Here is a 22,911-nt window from a genome sequence, read left to right on the forward strand (position 1 = left end):
GTTAAAAATAAAAATGATAAAGACTTAACTTCTTTACACCTAGATGACATCCTTCTATAATTCTTAATTTAGATGATTTATTTACACCAATTCTCACACAGATCGATGCCGTTTTCTCAGTTCAGAGAATTTCTCCGGACATAATTTCGGACGTGAAAACAGTCGTCATCCTCTAAATTTAGACAGATGGGTTTATACGATGTTGTTGAACGGTCACCTGGCAGCCAAGCAAACGTGCGAGTCGAGTATAATGAATCATAACCCGGGGACAGAATGTAGTGTTTTTCCGCTCTGTGCCGACAGTGTTCCATATATAAACACAGGAAGAACACAATAAAAGTGTATATAAACTGTATGTGATTAGAGTTCAACTCAACACTGAAGTATTTATCCACATCAGAACATGAGATGTGTGCTGTGTTGTGTACAGCAATACCTTCACGACATGAATGAGTGAATTCCTTCTGGTTGGATGAAAGGATTCGACGCTTTAGAGGTTAAGGTGATGGTTTTCTCTTTTCTGTTTCTGGCCTGACAGAAGACAAAAAGACGCATGATGACTCGTCTTCAAATGGTAAGGTTGTGGATTCTTAGTAATTAATCCTATTTTCAACAAAGGAAAAAGGCAACAATTTGACACAGCTAACAAGGAGACAGTGTTTTTCTGCTTCATCCACGAGACTCCAGAGTGAGAAATAAAGAGAAAGTGAAGCACGTGTCAGGTTTTATAGAGAATTATATTGATACAACGGAGGATCTGACTGGGAGGACGTGACGCCGAGTTAATGAGCAGTGACAAAACACTACGACCACAGCTGCTCATGACTTGTGTCTATCGCTAAAATGAGACGCACACACACTACCACCATCATCATCATCATCATCATCATCACCACCGGGAGAAAACGCTATGTTTGGATTAGGATTTTTTTCTTTTTCAGCTTTTCAATACACAGTAAAAAAAACAAAAAAAAACAATTTAATATACAGAGCTGTAAACAAAAACAAAAAAATGCATGTTGTCTTTTTAAAGTATGTCATAGTTGAACGTCACACACACACAAAAAAAGATACTGGTTAATCTCGGGTTTTTAAAAGTGGGTGAAGATTGATCTGCGGTGACGCTTTAATCTTAATAATAATAATAATAATGAGAATAATAATGATATCAGTGGGTAAAAGGGCTTTTCCGGTGTCCTCCCAGTCAGCGTCAAAACACAACAACAGAACATGGAACAACAGACACAAGACTATTTACAAGAGTGAGCTTTTTCTGTCGCTTTTTTTTCTTTCCCGGTGAAAATTATTTCTACGTAATTATGCGGCGCAGACGTCGATCATCACAATGCAACAAACCCCACCGCTGATCATACACATGTACTGATGCAGTGTGTGTGTGAGTGTGTGTGTGTGAGTGTGTGTAACAGTAGGGAGCATCTGCGTATGAAAAGTTCAAAAAAAAAAAAAGTTCAAATGTCCATATTTTCTTTCCTACATCGTTCCTCTATGACTTTAGAGTAGATGGTGTCATTTGTTTTCTTTTTTTTTTTTTACTCATCTTCTTCGCCCTGCTGCCTTCTTGCGACCCTAGAGAGAAGATAAAAGTCATTAAAACTGGACAGGAAACGACTTATAAACTAATATGTACCGCATGATTGAGTTAAGAGACTTGTCTTTTCCCGTACCTTCGGTGTTGGCTCGTCTTCCTGCTCCTCCTCCTCTTCTTCTTCCTCCTCCTCTTCTTCAGATTCTTCTTTAGCAGCGGCGGCCTTCGATCTCCCGCCACGCCTACAGGGGGGTGAACACCTTCATCAGAGAGTGGTTTTGACGTAACAAATGTGACGACAACACATGGGAACGCAGCTGGAGTCGGACTAAACATCAGTCTGTGTTGGCATGGCAACATAGCTTTAACCCTTCCGTTACCAAATCCTGTTGGCGACTTCTCATTACCGTAACTCAGAGACCGTTCGCGATATCTAGCAAATTCAAAAACTATGGACTGGCGATGTGTCCAGGGCGCCCTATGTCAGCTGAGATTGTCACAGCGACCCCCGCTCATTCATGTGGATGATATAGAGGTAGATGACGGATGGATTGATACCGGAAAGCAGAGAAATAGAGCTTTGCACTCATATACTTGTCATTACGGTCACCCCTCAGGACTTCTGTGGAACGACCGATTCACCAGCTTGGTCAACATTTTTTGGCAATACTACAACTCTCAAATAAATCCAGGCATCCAGCCTCATTATCTTGATGGTCATAAGACGGTTAAAGTACATGCTCATCATGTCCATCATGTCCATCATTTAAGAATGAACAAATAAACAAACAACCACTTGCTAAAAACTTTAGTAACTCGTCTGGTCCTTCCTTCAGACAGAAGATGTGCAATGGATTATATTTGGAAGAAAGTTTGAGTATCTTACGCTGGTTTCTTGGCAGGAGGCTGCGCTGATTTGGGTGGACGTCCTCTTCTCTTCTGAGGCGTGGACTCTGTCGACTCCGTGCTGTGGAATGAAGGCAAACGCGTCAAAGTCAGTCAAAAAGTGAATCACTGAGAGAAACGATGCCAACTCTTTGCCAAAAATATCTTTGAGCGCCACCTCATGGGGGCGGCAGTGTCAGATCATACAAGTGTGTGTTCACACTGCACACGCAGAGGTGCACGTCTGAAGATGACTGTGTTTGAGATCATGCGTCTGGCCTATTTTTCACGTGTGATGCACACGGTTCCCAGCAATAACAAACGGAAGATTTGTTGTGGATAATATTGACGTCGCACCAGCAATGAAAAATTTTAGCAGCTGTGTTTATCAGGTGACGAGCAGATTCTTCTCTTTAAAGGTGTTGCTGAGGTTTGAGAAGGAATACGAGCAATCATACTTGTTTAAGAAGTCATCATAAATAAAGCCATCTGTGTTTAGTGTGAACCAGGCTTTAAAATTCATACCTTACACCAAACACGTACAGGTTGCCAGGTTTGCTTACCCTTGTGATCGCCGCGGCGTCCTCGTTTGTCTTCCTCCTTTGGTCTTCACCTCCAAATTCTCACTGCTCCCGTCGTCCTCTACCTCTTCCTCCTCCTCCACTACTGCTGCTGCTGCTGTTTCCTCCTCGACCCTGTCCTCTTCCTCTTCCTCCTCCTCCTCGTCATCCTCAGGTGGAGGAGCCGCTTTCTTTCTCCCCCTCTTCCCCTTGGCGGGCGTGTCCTGACTGGCAGCGGACTTCGGGGGCCGGCCTCTGCGCTTCTTAGGCGGGCTGTTCTGTTCGTCCTCCGGCCGAGTGTCTTCGTCCCACTGGTCCTCGGCGTCTGTCGTCGTGGTCGTGTTGGCCGCTGCCTTTTTGCGCCCGCGCTTTGGTTTGCTGTCCTGGTCGTCAGACGAGGCCACGACCCTTTTGCGAGCGCGGGGCTTTTCAATATCCTGCAAAAGAGCGCATAAACAGTTGATGGAGATTGTTGTGATTTTTTCTTTTTTTATAGTTTTATTGTATGACCCGTTTATTTGTGTTGTTTTTATATTTTCTATAGTATTTTATTGTTTGTTCTTATGTCTATTAGGTCACACATTTGTATGTTTTATTGGTTTTATTATTTTATCTCTGACGTACAGCACTTTGTTTCAGCTGTTGTTGTTTATAAAGTGTTTTATAAATGAAGTTGGATTGGAAAGACCAGGAAATGAGGACCATGAATTGATAAAGGAAACAAATTCTATTCTTTATACAAAAGAAGTTTGAGATATTACACATTATTACGATTCAATAAAACACAACAAACTCGTTTAAGGGTAGTTTACAGAGACCTGATGATGACGAGCAGATGTGGAGAGGCTGTTATTTATGATTGTTCAGTTTATACAGCGTGTTCTTGCTAATCTCGACTTAAATCCCTGCCGGTGTTTACACAGTGGAATCAAAACAGAGACACACAAGGGTTTTACGGCTGCCGACTCTTCACTGGATCACGGCAACACACACACACACACACACACACACACACGTTTCTGCTGATGCTGAGCTACCGTGTTGTTTCTTCTGTTTATTTAAGCAGCAAAGAAACAGAATACTCGAGTTTCTTCATCTGCGATCAGACTGTACACAAAAACCTACTTCATATTTCATACAGTAGATTTATCTGTATATATATAAAAAGATGTTTAATACCTTGTCAGTGCTGTCGGCTCGCTTTAGGCTGAAGTCCTCGTTTTCACTGTGATCCATTTCTTTGCTGTCGTGCCTGAGACAAAAACAGTCATCGATTAGAAGCATAAACTGAAATATACAAGCCACACATTTGTAATAAGTACATACTATTAGCATTAGTTAAATGATGAATTCAGTATTCAGTAATGACCATAATGACCATAAAGTAGAGTTAGTTCTCAATCTTATTATTCTTATTGGAACGTATGAAAAATAGGGAAAACAACACATTTTCAGGGTAAAAGGGTTTCTTTCTAACGGGTTCAATTGTCAAGTATTTAGTGTGACCTTGGGTTAGACTTAAACTTAATTTATGTTCTTTTAATAAGCTGTGTTTGTATTTTCATCTCATATCCTTACTACGCCAGGTTTATTCAAGACAAAATAAATAAAAATAGATCTACTATTTGATATTTATTAGGATGAATATATCACATTTCCTGTGTCCTCTGCGCAAATCTCAAGAGACTCTTTTTAAATTGTGTCTTTTCGTACCTAATCTTGCTGCGTTGCGGTGAACTGGGGTTTGACGAGGGGTCGTCGTTGCTGGTCGTCTCCATCCGAGAAGATTTGCTCTGGAGCTGCTTCCCCGCCGACGACAGCGGCTTGTTCACTGCGCCCAGAACGTTGGCCGACTTCGGCTTGAGAAGCGAGGAATGGGACACGGCAAGAGTTTAGATGGATACGTTTCAAAGTAATGATTATGAAAAACAACGGTTTTATTAAACTCACCTTTCCTGGCGTGAAGAATGCCTTCATCTCCGGGGGTAGATAATTTTTTGTGTTGCTATAATTCTGAAGAAGATAATTTTATATATGAGAGAGCTTGGTTTGCATATTTTGTCCAAAAGTGTAGAAAAACAGAAAAAAACAACAACAGTAAAGGAACAATTTGGACATTTAAGCTCTGAATAAACCACCAACCTTGTCTGGTTTAGTGAAGAAGCTTGAAGGCAGCACAGGATCTTTTGGAGACTCCAGGCTGTAGGTGGTGCTCTTTGACATGATAATGTTCATGGCGACATCACACACTGTGTAGAGCTTCTGTAAACGGACACAGAAATCTGGTCAGAGGATCATGAACTGATTGACGCTGGTCACGTGATCTCGAGGACGCAGCGTAGCGAGTACCTCGTTGGTTTTGACGTCAGTGGGGGCCTGAGCGTCCTTCGTCTGTTTCATGTTTTCCACCATTTTCCTGATGAAGGCGTGGCTGTTGTTCTCGTTCTTGGCCATGATGATCTCCAGAACAAACCACAGAGCCCTGACAGGGAGGAGTGTGACATCATCTTTAGTATCTTCTTAGATACTAAGTAAAATGTATTTTTAAATGTTAGGACAATAATTTAACAGCAATCTTTCATTAAATGCAATTCAATGATGTTTAAAATTCTATTAGTTCGCTATATATAACAGTTTTTAACCATATGAACAATGCAAAGCAACTCTTGCATCTGAATGCAAAAGAGCTCATTTAAAAACTTGATTTATTTGATGATCTCAAATCAAAATAACCCTGAACTAACCATCCTATCATTGCCGTGATCAAATTCACTACTTACTCTTTAATTTCTTTAAGCTGCTCAATGTCTTGCACTTTGACGTAGTCTGGGTCGTGTGCCAGGAGGTGGATGGTGTAAGGAACCACATACTCGGGCAGCAGAGAGAACAGCTTATCTGTGGGTTGCACACGTGATAAATATACATTGCACTGTGTCCTCATCACAACACTGCCAAATACAATGGTATACAAGAGGGGATTAAAGGATTACACCCTTTGTTTCTTTTTAAATGTGCGTCTTTAACTTGTATCGGTTACTCTAATTCCACATTTAAATCAGATTTCAAGCAAAGCATCTGTGCAGAGGCTTAAGATTTGTCACATTCTTAACCATCACATCATCCTGGAACAGATGGTTAGGGCTCAACAGAGCCGTGATGTCAACATCATGCAGATGGAGTGGTTTTACATGAAGAAGCAGAAGACAGAGACTAAATCCACACAGGGACGACAGTAACTGGAGAAGAAAACACTTGGAATTAAAAAACAAAAACACCTAATTCCACCTCCTGTGATTGTATTTCCTTACCACTGATGGCTGCGTGCTGTTTAAGGTACTCTCTGCGCATGTTAACGTTTTTCACCAAGCACTGGCGAGCGTGAGCCCGCCGCTCCTTCACAGGATCCTTGGCGCACAAAGCAAACACCGCCATGTATTCCAGAGGCAGACGGAGGCGGCACAAGCCGCGGTGGAGCTTCTGCGAAAAACACTGCCGCACCTGGTAGCACTCGTCCTATAGAGGATAGAGGAAAAAAAGAAAAGAAAATGGCAGTGATGAGGGCAGGAGCGACAAATGTGGAGGAGACAACGATTGCTGCTCGTGCAATATTTGAAAACAAGCTCACATTAATGACAAGAGCACACAGCTGATATTGCTCCAGCGTGACGATTTCATGATAGCATGGCTCCTGCGCCAGCTTCAGGAGGGCGCATGCAGCCGCCAGCCGCAGCCGAGACATGTCTGGTTTACTGTGAGGTGAGAGAAAGGAGGAGGGAGGGTCAACAAGGATATATCCGAGCTCCTCGGGGTCCAGAATAACCATAAAACTCCAGCACCTCACTAAATAATAGATGATTCTGAAGGAAAAAGGCACTCAAGAAGTGTAAATTAATCCATCGAATCAGAGAAAAAGAAGCTTTGTTGTTTACCCCATGCGTCCCTGCTCTGTTAGATCTCCATCACTGTGTAGAATAGCAGTCAGCATCCTCAGGGTGGAGTTGCCCGACTTGCTCTGATTGTTCTTCACGCCCAGTAGCCACCTCACCATCAGCTTTATGCCCTGAATCTGAACAGAGGAAGACACTTCATTTACTTGCGAGTGAATAAAAAATCATCTTTCTGAGATTAGCTTTATTAGAGAGTTCACTGCAGACCTTAGCCAGAGTCTCCGGGGACACTTCTTCATCAGAAACCCAGAGTTTGGTTGTCTTTTTGCCTGGAATCTAAAGAAAAGATAAAGAAATACTGACTGTTGTATTTATTTTTGTATAAAAATTGAGAAAACAACTGAGAAGAACAAGCTTGTGATTTTTTTTTTACCCTGTCATTCATGAGCAGATCCTTCACGATGAAGTTGGCGACGAGAGATTTGAGCGGTGCGGCGAATTGTTCTGGGGCGAGCTGAGCCAGGTGACCCAGCGTGGTCAGAGGAGTGATGAGCTGCTCCAGGTTAGTGGTGTCCAGACCTTTGTGAAGAGGCTGAAGGAACAGAGAGCATATCATCGTCTGGTCAAGGCCACACACACACACACTGATTCTGATGCTTCAGCGTGTCAGAAATGTATTTACAAAATAAAAGACTGATTCATCTGAGAAAAAGGAGGATAAAAACATGATTTTGTGTCGAAAGATCATTATTTATGTGTCATAAATTATGAAGGTAAAAGACAGCACTGACTGACCTCAAAGATTTGGGCGAAGTGTGTGTCTCTGTTGGTGAACATGGCATTGATACAGTGGATTGCATACTTAGCCTGGCGAGGGGGGCCTCTCTTGGCTTTGGCCTGCAGTACCGGTAGTAAAACACTTTGGGAGGAGGAGGTGAAAATATTGTTAAAAACCAGCATTAGGGAACATGAGCAGTAAGACTTTTATGGAGTGTGATTGCATTTACGTACGATTTAATGTGAGGGAAACTCTCCTCCATTTTGCTGCCTGTGTTCTTGAAGATCTGCAGCGCGGCCTCTGCTACCTTCTCGTCGTCCATTTTCAGACATCCCAGCAGAGATTCAAACGTCTCTGCCGAGTGGAACGACACGGGATGTGTGAACGACAGAACCTGCGAGGAACGTACAAAGGATTTTAGGCATTATGTTAATTTATCCCCCTGTTCATTCTATAATTAAATAAAATAGTAAGGTTTCAGATGATCTTGACATCCCAGCAGCAGACCACACAGTCTATAATATTCACTTTTTTCATTAATTGGAACACTAGCATGAGATAAAGTGACTAGAGCTGAAACAATGAATTCACAATTAATTGATCGATTATCAGTTTGAAGCTTTTTCATGATTAAAACAAGATTGTTTTAGCTTCTTAAATGTGAATATTTACTCGTTTCTTTGCTCCAAATAACAAAGAAATCATTAAAACTGAATCCAAAATTGGTTTGTGGACAAAACAACACATTAGAGAACCTCATTATTTCCAGGTTTGACAAACACTGATGAACATTAACATTTTCTGACATTTTATGGAGCAAACAATTACTCGATTTTACCTTGAGTAGTTCCAGTCCCGCTCTGATGGCCTCTTCCGTGGGAACACCCTCTTCCTCATCGTCAGCCGTTCCCTCTATAGATTTGTTTACTTGTTTTACCAACGCACTGACGGATGAAAGAGAGGTCAAAAGGTCAAAACACCAGCCACAAATGTCACAGCTGTTTTTGTTGTCGTCTCGTCTAAAATGATGAGTAACCTGATGGACTCTGTGTCGATGTGTACAGGAGCAATTCTCTCTAGGAGGAACTTGACCATTTCCAGGAATGGATTGCTTGGCTGTTTGGGACTGCCCAGCTTTTTGGTGATGTCTCTCTAAAAAGGGATGGAAATGAAGAAAATGACGATGTAACTTAGTACTTTAAACGAAAAAAAAATATGCTTTAAAATGTTTTACTGGTGGATTATCAATGTCATAAAGTGAGTTTCACTGTAAAACGCCTCAAAAAGGAAAATCACAATTGTTTACACTTATGATTAACAACAAAAAAATGTCCATTTGAGAAAAAAATAATTTCAGGCCACTCAAATAAAAAGTGAAGCCAGTGAAGAGATGAGAGCGTTTCTACACCTGGGGTCCGTTTCACAAAGCAGGTTTAGTGAAAACTCTGAGTCTGTTAACCCTGAAATGAGGGCAACTCTGAGTTTTCCGTTTCACAAAGGGAGGCAAGTCAAACCAGAGAAAGAGGAGTAACTCTAGCCTGTTTCACAGAGAGAGGTAACTTAAGCTCTCGGTCAGTTACCATGGTAACATGCTCTTTGAAACTAACCTGGTCGGGAGCAGGTTTTTCCCCACAAACCTTGAGTTTCTCTCTGTCTCCGCCCTCTTTCAGACACACACGGTATTTGATTTCCTCATTCATTCAGTCAGCAGAGTATTGGCGTAGTATAGTTCTGTGTCTGTTCTGCGTCTACATTAGAAGTTATATTAGGTGGAGACTATTTTCACAACCATGTCCTTTTGACAGTGATCCCGTGGATGAAGGTGCAGCATTACTGCGCAGAGAATTAAATATTCGTCAGGAGATGATTATCAGACCTCATAGATGTTCTTACATTTCCAGACACTTTTCTTTTTGAGCGGAACTGTTTCACGTCACAGTTCATCATTTACATTCACAACCTAATCAGTCCTTACATTTACAACATTAACAACCGGAGTCATGCTCTCACATCACAGCAGAAATTGTGTGTTGCGCTGCGGTTTAAAAAAAATAATTTACTTACAAACTTACAAATTTTTCTTTTATACAACGTCGGAGATGCCGAGCACTTGAACGTGATATAAAGAATGAGAAGTAATTTATGTGTGAAAACAGCATAATGTTGGTGATAAAACAACTGTACAGTCAAACAGCCACTTCATATTTACTTTATGTAAAACATGATCAAAGTGAGGTAATCCCATGAGATTATACCGAGGTCTTGCCTGTTTGAACAATGTTTTTATGTTTCATCTTAAACTGCTGCCAACTGCGCTTCTCCCCCGCGGGATTGCACCTAAATAAATAAATGAATAATCTACAACTCAAGCAGTTTCCCCCTGTAATATTATTGTCATTGTGCAAAGGTTCAGCAGCAGTGTTCTCAGACGCCGTCTCCCTCTCTTTTGCTGATGTTACACTTCCTTCTAAAACATGCTCAAACTCACGCATTAATATTTTCAACTCCAGTGTAATGAAGAACGTCACCCTCCGCTTCCCCGTTGTCATGGTGGCTCGTCGAAACGGGGCTCCATTCATGCTGTCTTTTTATACTTGTGGTGCACGCGCTTAACTCGAGGTGAAACTACTCCGAGTTGAACAAACTAACTCAAATCCGCTGTTCTGAAACCGAAAACTCAGAGTTTTCTATCTCAGAGTAGATCAACTCAGAGTTCAGGGTTAGACTCAGAGTTTGTTGAACCTGCTTTGTGAAACGGATCCCTGGTCCTGGAACAGTAAATAAATCAATACTCACCACACAAACTTCAGCTTGCTTACAGGAGCAGGAGGGACTGACTAAAGTTTCCAACTGATCTCTGACTCTCTCGTCGTCGTCCAGGACCTGAGCCAGCTTCTTCACAAAGTCCTGAGCCTTCCCCGGGTCTGGAAGGTTCTCTTTAGACACACACACAACAAAAATCTTTGAGTGGGTGGAGTTTTCATTTCAATGCTCGTCATTAAAACACGAGATACACTTTTTTTGTGTGTGTATGAACAGGGATCCCTTACTTGTGATCACCATGACTTTGGCAAACACAGCTTTGCTGGAGGCTTCCGACTACAACAAACACATAAAGAAGAAGACGACAGACATTTAGGAACATTAGCAGAGGGAACACAGTAACTTTCTGGAGAAGTCTTTGGTCAGAAATACCTTGGGCTTTTTGACCAGGTCCAACAGATCTTTGACGTTGTTTCTCAGCAGATTCTGGCACTTCCACATCTCGTTCAGAGCTCTGAGAGCCACAGAGGGAAATAAATGAAGACGAGCACTGATAGTAGCACAATAGATTGTGTATTCATGAACAACAGATGGTTTATATTAAGATTTCTATTCAACTTTGCATGTCAAAAAAACAAACAAGAGTGTACGAGTATGTGTGATTAAGGAAGAACCTACTTGACAGCATTTGTGTCCAGGGTGGCGTAGAGGTAATAAAGACACTTCATCCTCTCAGAAGTTTCCAGGTTGTGAGGAACCATGTACTGAGCAAAGACACGCTCCACCAGTAACCTGTGCATTTTAAACAGATGGTCCAGTTCAAAATTAAATTGAAGGATCTCACTAAAAAAATAAATCAGGATCTTTTTAAAAAGAGGTGCAAAAATGTGCACACGAACCTGTCATCGATGCTGTTCTGGTAGTAGATATGCAGCAGCTTGTCCTTGATCCAGGAAATCTGTTTCGAGGCCTCTCTCCCTCCTTCTCCCTGCAGCGAGTACTTCCTGTAGATTGATGCGAGGCCCATCATGGCTTCCTTGCGCACACGCCACTGTGATTAAGGAGAAGAAAGCAGATAAAAGTAAATGGCGAGACGCTGCAAATCAGGATAAACTAGCTTAATGAGACGTTTATGAGGTTCTACTCAGTCCCCAAAAGAAAAGGGAGGATGACAGAAGTGGTAGAGACTGCAGGACACCGAGACGCTAGTCTGCCTGGCAAAATTGATCGTGTTACAGCAGGGCTATTTCCTGTCAAACATATTGCACTTTATTGGCAATGAACAGCCATTCACAGTGGAGTTTACAGAGTAAAAAGAAACAGCAACCATAAAAATCTACAGCTGTTGAGCATAATAAGGTAACAACTCGTAGGTGGTACTTGGATAAAACAGTCCCACATAAGGCCAAGCAAATGTTACTTCAAGACCCCTTCAAGTCCCACATTTTGTATGTATATACAATTCATCTCCAAGCATACAAATATACAGCATTTGGAACTCACTCTCTTGTCCAAGGTTCTTTCCTTCACAAAGTTGAGCAGTGCATCGTTGACGAGCGACAAGTCTTTCTTGGCGGCCGTTACTATGGAGACAATGACATCATGGCGGATGGCCTCCTCTGGGTCATGTGACCTGACCCTTAAGAATTCTGGGAGAGAAACGACGGGAACAAATGAGTGGGATGTGACAAAAACTGGCCAGTCATTGCAATTTCTTGTAAAACAGAAGCAGATTTTCCCCCAAGAACTGAGTGAGTTTTTTCCATCTGATTTACCTGTGAGGTCTTTGGCCAGGTCTGGGTGATTCATAAGACAGTGACTGGCAAACTTAACGCACTCCAGTCTGATGGGCACATGGATGTCATTAAACCTGTTTTGGGGAGGAAGGAAAAAAACAAGCAAACGTCAGCATCTCAGCAGGGTGACACAAGTACACAAGCATCCAGACGTTTGCTCCACGCACACAAACATACAAACAGCTGCCCTACCTGCCCAGGTAACACTGCCAGAGTGGTTTGTTCTGTGCAGCCAACTCAGAGTCCTTGGCTCCAAACATCTTAGCCAGCAGCTTCACCACCTGCAGCCTCTCATCATTATCATTACTCTGCAGAGACAGAAGCCAAGTCATTTAACATCAACTTCTCTTTTCACAGAGGCAGCTGTTTATTTGGCACAAATCTTTTTCAAAGATGAATGAAAGGAAGAAAAAAGGCAGAGAAGGAAAGACACGAGATCAGAGGAGAGGAAGAAAGAGTCACAGCCATGTGAGAAAGAGGAAAAAGAGCAAAGATTGAGCAAGACAGAGCGCTTATGTAGTGTGAGGGGGGAGAAGACTTTATCGCAGCTATTATTTTGAGCGGACAGCCATGATGAACACTGCCTCTGAACCGTTAATGAGCGTTATCCATCAGCTGGATGCCTTTATGAGACACCGCAGAGGCAACATGATGTCGACTGACTGGCTGCTTCATCTGTTTGATATGAAACAACAAAGCTGCAACTACAGAGGAAATGTAAGCATTTCTGTGGATAAATAGGTCGGAGAATTTCTATGTGTTGATAAATTCATAACAAACGTATTGACTTAAAGATCACTGCTGCTTGTGTTTCTGTAAAAGCTATTAAAATCACACTAATTTTGATATCTAAGGCTGAATATGCCATTTAATCACAACCAGCAAGGCTATTTTTTTTCATTTTTATTATTTTTATTTGTTTCACTGAAATGTTGATACCTTGAGTTTAAACTCCAGCTGTGGCAGCACAGAGAGCAGCAGGTGGCTGTCGATGTTGTAAAGCTCCAAGATGAGGTCAAAAACATGCTCCGACAGGTCACTGACTGAAGTCTTTCCCAGCATCAGCACCTGGTTGAAAAACTGACAACAGACAAAAAAAAAGATTAAATAATGATTCCTTACAGTCTTACAGCTATACAGCTCTATTCTCACTGCATTTACTGATCTTTTTCTCTACTGCACAAGCTTGTAAAACCCTTGATGCAGTCATTTTTATGCACAGATCGACTATATTACTCAACCACACTGCTCTTCTACATGAACCTCGGTCTGTCAATTCTATAACCTATAATTATACCCTTTATCAGCAAACTCCATTAAATCTGAATTTCCACCACCGAGGCAGCGTGCATACAATATTATGCTGTGCAGAAATATTAGAATGCTTCTATTGCTTAATGTTCCACGGCTGATTTTAATGCCGTATTCATAACTTGTTGGAAAACTTTCCTCCTGCAGTAGCCAAGATATCTTCAGCGAGGCTGAACACTGGCATTGATATCATCATATTATTAGCATTAAGATACACAGGGCAAACTCTGAGGCTACAGTACACTAATATATTATTCGTAATAATAATAAACATTATCTGTATACAACATAATTAGTACCATAATTAGAAAATGATAAGCAAGAGTGTGTTAATCTTACATTGGTGATGTAAGGTTCAATGGCCTGAGCAGTCCTCTTCAGCAGAGCTTTGGCCAGGTCATACGCTTGTTTATTCAAATTCTAGACAGATTAAAAAAAACATAAAAAAAAAAACAGCAGCAGGTCAGACAAGATAAAATACAAAACATGAGGGTGACAAAAAGCATGTACACAATCATTTATTTGTTATTTTTCCTCAAACACGAGAATCCCATGAAGCAGACGCACATAATGTGCAAAAGCTGCTGTACCACTTCTCTCCTGCAGGGGTCTCAATGAATGACAGGATATGGAAAATGATATTGGTCGAGGTATCGCTTCACTTCAGATCATCATCCCTTTACTAAGCCATTTGCACTCATTAAGCAACATGGTACAACTGTGATGCACATACCTTGTGTGCCGGCACCAGGTTGACCAGCACCGTGTCCAACAGCTCCTGCGACACAGTGTCTCCCTCACAGATGATGGAGCTCATTAGGTCGACCATATGCATGTGCACCTTCTGGTTGTGACCGTTGCTAGGGGAGACGAGGAAAAAAAAAACAAAAGTGACATCGCTGCATCATTTTAAATACAACGCTTTTGTGTGGGGAAAAATAGCTGCAGCGTTGTCGCTAATGGGAATCCTAATAATAAGAGGCAACATTTACTTCACAGACAGCAGGTGGTGGGGATTAAGTTTGTTCACTTAACGCATTTCTCATTCTGAAAAATTACTGGCCACACACACACACTTCCCATGAGGTAATGCACAACACACACATACACAGAGGGAGGGTTTCTTTCAGTCATAATGATGTACATTACGCGGAGAGGAAAAGTGTTATTACATAGATTTATATCTCGGCTTGCATCCTTAACACACTGCCAGACATCATTATTCTCATTACCTCCCTTTTCAGGGAGTGTGTTACTTCCCCCCCCCCACACACACACACACAGACATGTCCTAGCTCAAAGCAAACATTTGAACTGGTAAGCAGAGTTCTTTAGATTCCTCCAACATAAAAGAGCATTGTGTTAGCACATACACACACACACAGCAGAAAAGATTTGGTTCCAGTGGCAAAAAGCCAAATTCGGCACTGCAGAAATCAGCACTCAAGGCTGCTTCTGTGGTGTTTTGAGCTGCAGCAGTAGATGGAGACTAAAGCTGTTTTCAGTATAATGTCTGGAGGAGATTCTGGGCTCCATTCCTCAGCAGTTTCTCACATAAGCTCACTCTGAAACTGGAGATTATAACGGAGCTGGCAGGAGAATCTCCACACATTCACACACACACACACACACACACAATCTTCAGAGTTCGGTGCATGTCCGAAAACAGCTTACAGTGAGTGTGTCGAGAATACATTTCTAAAATGAAGGCAGCCAAAACAGGAAGGAATATAGCAAATAAAATATAGGCTATAGACCCACAGATTCCAACATGGTATAAAGAGAATATATTACACAGTTGGGGACAACTTACTTGATGACCTGGAAGAGTGTTCTGTAAAGCTGGGTGAAGATCTCATTGCTGTCTTCCAGCTCAAAGCAAATATTGTAGGACTTGACCCATGCTATGTTCTGCACAATGAGAGGAGGCAGCACGTTAATGACAATGAGACTGCAAACTAGGACACTGGAATAGAAATGTGGTGAAAGGAGAGAAGGAAATCACTGATTTCTTCCTATGATACATGACTTTCAAACTCCATCACTCACTGACTGGCGTGAGGACATTCAGTCTTTAAACCCTGAACCATGGCTTATCAATGAGCTGTGTTGAGGGAACAAATGTGAAACCAACTTTAAGCTTTAAGGACATATGCAATTTTTATGATTTGTTTAGACATAGCGAATAAAAATGGAGATTGAGAATCAACTGCAGCAGAAAATAAAACCAACAGACTACTGAAGACAAGTTTTTTCTTTCTTCCGTCCATGTCTCTACGCTTGACTTTCACATTATTATTTAATACACCTCACATAACAGCAACTTCCCAGAAGTTAAATACCAAGAAAGGGGTTAATCGCACTAAAGGAATGCATTTGCCACTCTCTCTATACATAAAATTAGCAATTAAGTCAACACTCATATACCAATTTAAGTCCTGAACAGCTTAATTTGTCTCTGTTCGTATTAATATAATGTCACAAAACAGAATGAACACTTCAACTCATCTGTTTTTCACCTAGCAACAGGTTGTGAGCTCCTTCCTTGTCTGTCAAACAACAGGTGATACTTGATGATGACAAAGACTGAATTATGGATTATCACGCAGATTCAATACTGTATTTGAATTGGTTAAAAAATTAAAAATGGGATTAAACAAACCAACCAATCCATATAAAGTTGCACACCTCAAGCAGGTAGAAGTATCTGTTGAACTGAGCGCTTTTCGTGTCCTCCAGTCCTTTGAGCTGTCTGGTGATGAACATGAAAATGTCCTGTGAATAAGAAAAAGGGGTTCATTTAAAATATGGTGTTTTACAATTGCCATAGAACAAAGAAATTAGATTTCAAGAGCAGAACAGAGCACCAGACAGCTTGTGTATAGATATATCTATAAAAACTATATGAGTCATGATAAGTCCTCAGAGAGGACAAATCAAATTGTCAGTTATTGTTAAGTAAACACTGTGGAGAAGAAGACACATCAGGAGACAAGTGTTGTTGTACCTTGAGTTTTTCTGGGAAGGTGTACGGCGCCTCTGGGGCATAAATCCTGAATATATCTGCGAGACAACAGGCCACCAGCAGACGTACGTCCTTGTCTGGATGTTTGAGAAAGAAGTCTGAAGCCAGGTGGAGAGCGAGGTTCAGGTACAGCTCCTTCTCCTCCTCAGAGTCCTGGTCCATGTCCATGAAAGTCTTCACAACCATCTAGAAGACAGGTGCCAAAGGTTAGTGGTAACCTTAAATGTGTGAATTAATTAAATCCAGTGATTTGTGAGCATTAATCAGAGCAAAAATGTCTTAGTATTTGATTTAAATAACAAATAGTATGACTAATAATTGCAGCAGATACTGACCTTGAGTCTGCGGACCATTTCCTCTTTGGAGATTTTGTCAGATATCTCTTTGACCCCCGGGGGGTAGGTCACTTTCCCGTCCACGGCTCGAGCTTTAGAGTGAGCCATCCTCTTTCGCTCTTCACTGCCTAAGAAAAGAGAGAATACTGAGTGTGTAATTAACAATCTAGGAGCAAGAAAGAAGGTGAAACCAGGAATAAAAAAAACCTGAAACATGAGACAAGAATTGCTGAAAAGTCAACCGATCAATACAGGGAGAAAAGTACCTCGTAATCATTTGGAAACCCAGTGCAAATCTTTTGAAAACCTCAAGAAGAAGCCATGAAATATTCAGCAGGGTGCTCTCACTGAATGGTTTCACATTTCAGTTTATTGTCAACTCGAGTGTGTCAAGGATTACGCTCAGTTCAAATTGGGGGGCGGAATGTGCAAATGTGTTTCTGTGTGCAGTTTTAATTCATTCCATTCTACTCATGGTCAGATAATTAACACTGCACTCCACGAAGGCTCTTCGCCAAGCGGCAGTTCAACCGACCCGATTTAAACCTGTCACTGCTTTGTCTCCATTAAAAACATTATAAAAGACTCAGCATATTGTACACTGTGGAATACTAATATCCATTTGCCTCTTCCAATAGACCTTATTTATAACATGAGGAAGTGGCTTTGTATAATATGAATTATTTTTGTGCTTTTGCTCAGTGTGGATTGTTGAAAGAGTGAATTAAATGACATAATGAATGACTAAAACTCAGCAGTGTGAACAAGTTTTAATCAACTGTGATTTGGGACACCACTGACAACACATCATCATAATTAGCTGTGATTTTCCCTGCCACTGCTGATGTTTTAACAGCGTTTCATAGCATTTTTGGTGCTGGATGATCTTTAGTAGGTTTGTTTTAGAGCTGCAACTAACGATTATTTTCGAAATTTATTAATCTGTCGATTATTTTTTCGATTATTCGATGAATCGTTTGGTTCATAAAATGTCATGAAATGTTAAAAAAGATAAAAAGATGTTTGTCAAAGCTAGAAATTATTATGTTCTCGAAAGTCTTGTTTTGTTCACAAACCAAAATGATTCAGTTTTAATGATTTCTTTGTTATGTGGAGCAAAGAAACTAAGAAAATATTCATATTTAAGAAGCTAAAACAATGAGAAATCTCGTTTTAATAATGAAAAAAGCTTCAAACCAATTATCGATTATCAAATAGTTGCCGATTAATTTAGTAATCGATTAATAATCGATTTATCGTTTCAGCTCTAGTTTGTTTCTAACAAAATGAAATGCACAAACATGGGGACTCTTCTTGAAATGTAAGGCTTTTCGCCATCGCACATTTCCTTATTCTTTGGAGGAGATTAAATGTTGATACAGTGCTATGCATTTGCAGCTGATGGTCAAAACATTCTCATTCCATAAAGCCTTTCACTTAAACCTACTGCTGTTATAACAAAACCTGACTGCACACATGATAAAACCATGATAATAATGTAATAATGTATCCTCTGGAGAGAGGAGAAAAGACAAGGAAACGGAAGAGGAAGGAAGGCGACGGCAAAGGAAAATCTGGAGTGAGAGTAGGGGAGCAGGTGGAAGAGAGTCTGGAGAGGTGGAGGAGTGTAGGCAGGGAGGAGTGGGTGGAGATGGTGGAGTGTGAGGGCTGATGTGTGACAGCAGGATAGCAGCAACAGTGAAAGGGAAGGTTTACGCAATGGTAGTGAGATTGTTGTGATGTGATGTATGGTTTACAGACAGCAGCACCGTGTAAAAGACAGAAGGTGGAGCTGTGAGAGGCAGAGGTGAAGATTTTCTTTGGGAGTGACCAGGATGGACAGGATTTGACATAGCCTTTTAAGCCTGTCCCACACGAGAGGATTTTCAAATCTGACTTGATTTTAAAAACATGGAAGACCACCACAGACACAACAAACTCTGTAAGCGATTTTCAATGTTTTAATCCCACGATTGTCAGAGGGCCAGATCAGGACTGAAATCTGGCCAATTATCCTCTGATGTGGGATAGGCTTTAGACATTTGCCTCTTCCAAATACTGAAGAAAGAAAAACGTGTCAATCCAACACTGCTCAGACAAACACACCAGACACTTTGCTTTATGTGCGCATGAATTAGTTTACTTATCTTTATGTCGACTGACAAGTTAATCTACAACTCGCCTGATAATGAAATCTTTGTAGTCAATTAAAGCAAACACTATAAAGGATTTAATGTGCTTGTTTTCACAAATGTGATGACTTAATTTGTCATGTAGTTGTCAAGACATTGCTCTTATTATAATTGTTTTACAAGAAGGAATGCTCATGTAAAGGCTATTTCATATTCCAATTAAAGAAAAAAAAAACTACAGCACAAAGACAACAATTGCCACAAGGTCAATTTTATCACTTTTCTCCACTTTGTTTGACATTCAAGATTTGTTAGAGAGTATCTAAAATGCAGTGTGTATCAGCATGTGAAAACTGTTTTCTGGAAAAATCTCAGACACAAAACCCAACTCTACCAAGTGTTTCATCAAAAGGTACACAAACAGGATTTTAAATGCTTAACTGAATGGAAAGAGACAGACGACAATCTTTTTTGAGAGATTACTCAATCGAAACTGAAGGACGACTGATTATAGTGAAGCCGTCTGGGTCAATAGGTTCACCATCTAACACAACAAGTGCTTTGAAGATCTGATTAAGAGGCCAGACTGAATTAGCAGAGTTTTTAAAATTCTAACCGAACAATTCTGTGCAGTTGTATTTGAGCTTTTAAGAACACAAACCTATGCGTGAGCGCCCAAACACACAAAACAGTGGACTCTGGCAGGCTGCCAAATTGCTCGATTCTGACCTTCTGTTCCACCCCACAGCTGCTGCCAAACTCAACTCTATCCATATCTCTGTCCATCTACCGCACTCACACACAGAGAGCACTGGCAGCCAATCAAAGGAGAGGATTTCGACTTGGACGGTCTGGTTCAATCCATCAGGGGGAAAAATTCACTTTGATTTAGAAGCTGCACCAAAGAAAAACACCCAGACAAGCTCTAACCTACACTAAACATCTTGAACATGGGCCACTTTAAACCAATTACTAGTTTATCACAGTCAAACACATTTATCCCCCAGTAAGGATTTCCAATCTGTCTGCTCAGCTGCTTCCCCACTTTAGCCATTTACCACAAACGCCAGCAGAAATATGACGCCTGAGAGCAGCTCTACTAACCCATGTCTGAACTGAGAGTTTTAACCCAGTGGGAGTCGAGGTAAGACTGTGACAGGCAGCAAAGCAGCAAACAGAGGGAAGACTGGACACCAGCTGTTTGAGAGGATGAACTCTGTGACCTCAGCCACAGGCACCAGTATAAACACATATTTAAGGCAACCCACTGAAAAAGGGGATGAGACTGATTTCCCCCAGATGAAAACCATAAAATAAACACAATTTATTGAACAACCACATCTCTGCAAAAAAAGTATGAAAAGTAAGAACAGCCAGAAGTAATAATAATAATAAAGCAGCTCATGTCAGACTAAAATAAGTCCAAATGTAACAAAAACATGACCCTAAGATAGAGTTAGGCCCCAAAGGAAGCCACACTTTGTAGAGAAAGAGGCTTATCGTATCATAATTGTGTTGTGTTTTTCTTTTCGTTGGGGAGAAAGTGAAGTTGGCAGGATGCCTGCAGGATGAAACATTACACTTAACCAGACAAAAACAACTTAAAAAGATTACAAATGTCTACTAGGCAAGTGTGTGTTAATATCCATCCATCATATACCAGTTTATCCTGCACAGGCGGGTCACAGGGGGTGCTGTGCCTAGGCGGGGTACACCCTGGACAGCATCGCAGGGCCACATACAGAGACAAACAACCATTCACTCACACTCTCATTGCCTATGGTCAATTTAGAGTGACCAATTCACCTAATCCCGGGTTTCACACACGGGGAGAACATGCAAACTCCTTGCAGAAAGGCCATTGTTCCAACCGGGGCTCGAAGTTGTGTGTGTTGATATGTTAAATCCAAATGTCTTGGACTACCTTGAATGGGTTTGACAAATGTGTGATGACACAACAAGAAATGTCTAAAATTACAACTTTATAACCAATATTTCAGAAGCTTTCTGACGTCTGAGTAAACCAGTGATCGCAACAACAACAATAAACACAATAGGCAATAGCTGTCAAAACTGACATGTGGTGACTAACCACGTAAACATCTTCTCCTGACGAACATGTGTTGATACGTCAATAGGTTCATGTTTGGTTTATACATTCTAATGACATAACTGTCTAAAAATCCAATTATTTCATACGTAGTGAAATGATCTGACAGTAAAGTCTGTAATCCTCCAACCACAATCAACAACCCAGAGCTGTTAGCTGTCAAAACTGTCTCCAGAGTAGAACACCATGTGGTGCCCGATTTTCTAAGTCTTTGTGTCGCTCCTGTCTCGCACAAACCCTTTTGTTGTTTGTTTTCAAACCTTACATTGAGTTAACACAATCGTGACTGTGTGTTGTGCTGCTTCCAAAGCACGAGGTCCTCATTAGGGAAGTGATAACAAGCCGTATATTATGTGACACATGCGTTAAGTTATGCAGCTCATTAACCCACAAAACAAGCCACGCTACGAGGCGAGGACTGCAGTGAACGCTGCGAGCCACCGCACCATAATCTCTATTAAAGTGTTATTAACATCACATACGCTTCTATTGAGAGACGGCTAAATGTGGCACGGACAACGGTTCTTATTGTTATGGTACAGCAGCCTGTCAGGGCCAGGGACTGTGCTGTTATCGGGCTTGATTGTTGCTATATTGTCTTTCGCTGCTAATCTAGTTAGCCAGCTAGCCTCGCTAGCGAAGCGGAGCTAACGTTAGCAACAATCCGAGTGACAGAGGGCGGACGACAAATAACGCTACACCGACTTATCATCCCGGTTTACTGCCGTTATATCGATATACCGGTATCGATGTACGGCTAAGTTACGCCACTGTTTCCTTGTGCTATTTGGACTTTGGGGTCCAACGAATGGGCTGTTTCCCCTCCTAGCTAACCATTTAGCGCCGCAACAGCAGGTCAACCATCGCCGTGAGTCCAAACACGGCTGCCCGAGAACAGAGGCGAGCAAGGCGGGCTGCTTCTTCAACCACGCAGTGCTGGTGACCGGGCTGCTCTACGGGCACATCCGTGACTGTACCCCGCTTCTCACGGCAGCGTCTGAGATTAACGCCCCGTGTGAATCAAAAACAATCAGCGTCTTAATGCATTTTCTTACCTGTTACGGTGAATTGTGATCAATCGTGTCCTCCTCTGCAGCTCTCTTCCCCCTCCTAGCTCCAAAATGGCGCCAATATGCGAGTGAATCCAGGGGTACGAACCATCCGTGGGGGCACAGCGCCACCTACAGAGCGAGTCCATATACGTCTACTAGGCAATATGATACTGTGATTTCAAAATTACAAAAAAAATATACTTTTCCATATAATTAAATACATATTCACATTACTGCTTTATAATTAGCATACATAATTCATCTATGGATGCAAATGCAAAACACTGTGATTAAATCGAATAAAACAAGATCATTTCAATGCTGTGATTATTATTAATATGTTCAGTTCTGTGATAAATGTTATGTTCCCCCTGCCTTGCAATTTGTCTTTGTTTATGCACAAATATATCAATCATGTCTAGTATTAATACTGATGATTCACGGCATGTACATTGGATATGTGTTCACCCATTGCTGCACACAGTATGGATTATAAGTCATTTCAGCAATGTAAAAAAAATCCATTATAATAATCAATCATGTATCATGAGACACTCATATTTTAAGATAAGTGTACCTTTATGTTCATGCAACCTTTGCCCAGATATCAATGTTTTGAGCCCTTCCTTTCTGTATAGACACTCCTTTAATCACTTTAACTGATTTGAGTATTGTTTTTCCAACTGACTTTGAAATACACATATTCTGGATATTCTGAAAGGAAAATAGAT

At 41.2% G+C, this 22,911-nt stretch overlaps 1 protein-coding gene across 1 annotated transcript; it reads right to left on the bottom strand.

Annotated features, from left to right (window-relative positions):
* Positions 1–870: 870 nt before the first annotated feature.
* pds5b (PDS5 cohesin associated factor B) lies at positions 871–22,230 on the bottom strand. The gene is made up of 35 exons (XM_083908209.1): positions 22,184–22,230; positions 16,887–17,014; positions 16,534–16,737; positions 16,215–16,301; positions 15,340–15,437; positions 14,260–14,386; positions 13,866–13,946; positions 13,155–13,295; positions 12,408–12,523; positions 12,195–12,289; positions 11,923–12,068; positions 11,319–11,470; positions 11,098–11,211; positions 10,852–10,933; positions 10,707–10,755; positions 10,453–10,592; positions 8,693–8,808; positions 8,495–8,600; positions 7,890–8,050; positions 7,674–7,797; positions 7,312–7,470; positions 7,146–7,214; positions 6,921–7,057; positions 6,617–6,740; positions 6,300–6,504; positions 5,772–5,886; positions 5,341–5,473; positions 5,134–5,253; positions 4,942–5,004; positions 4,705–4,850; positions 4,171–4,243; positions 2,995–3,428; positions 2,433–2,513; positions 1,686–1,788; positions 871–1,587 (listed from the first exon to the last, which is right to left on the bottom strand). Exons 2-35 carry the CDS (start codon positions 16,992–16,994, stop codon positions 1,555–1,557), a joined length of 4,242 nt encoding a protein of 1,413 aa, XP_083764335.1. The 5' UTR covers positions 16,995–17,014; positions 22,184–22,230; the 3' UTR covers positions 871–1,554.
* Positions 22,231–22,911: the final 681 nt, after the last annotated feature.

The sequence above is a fragment of the Microchirus variegatus genome (assembly GCF_963457635.1).
Source record: "Microchirus variegatus genome assembly, chromosome: 2".
NCBI lineage: Eukaryota > Metazoa > Chordata > Actinopteri > Pleuronectiformes > Soleidae > Microchirus > Microchirus variegatus.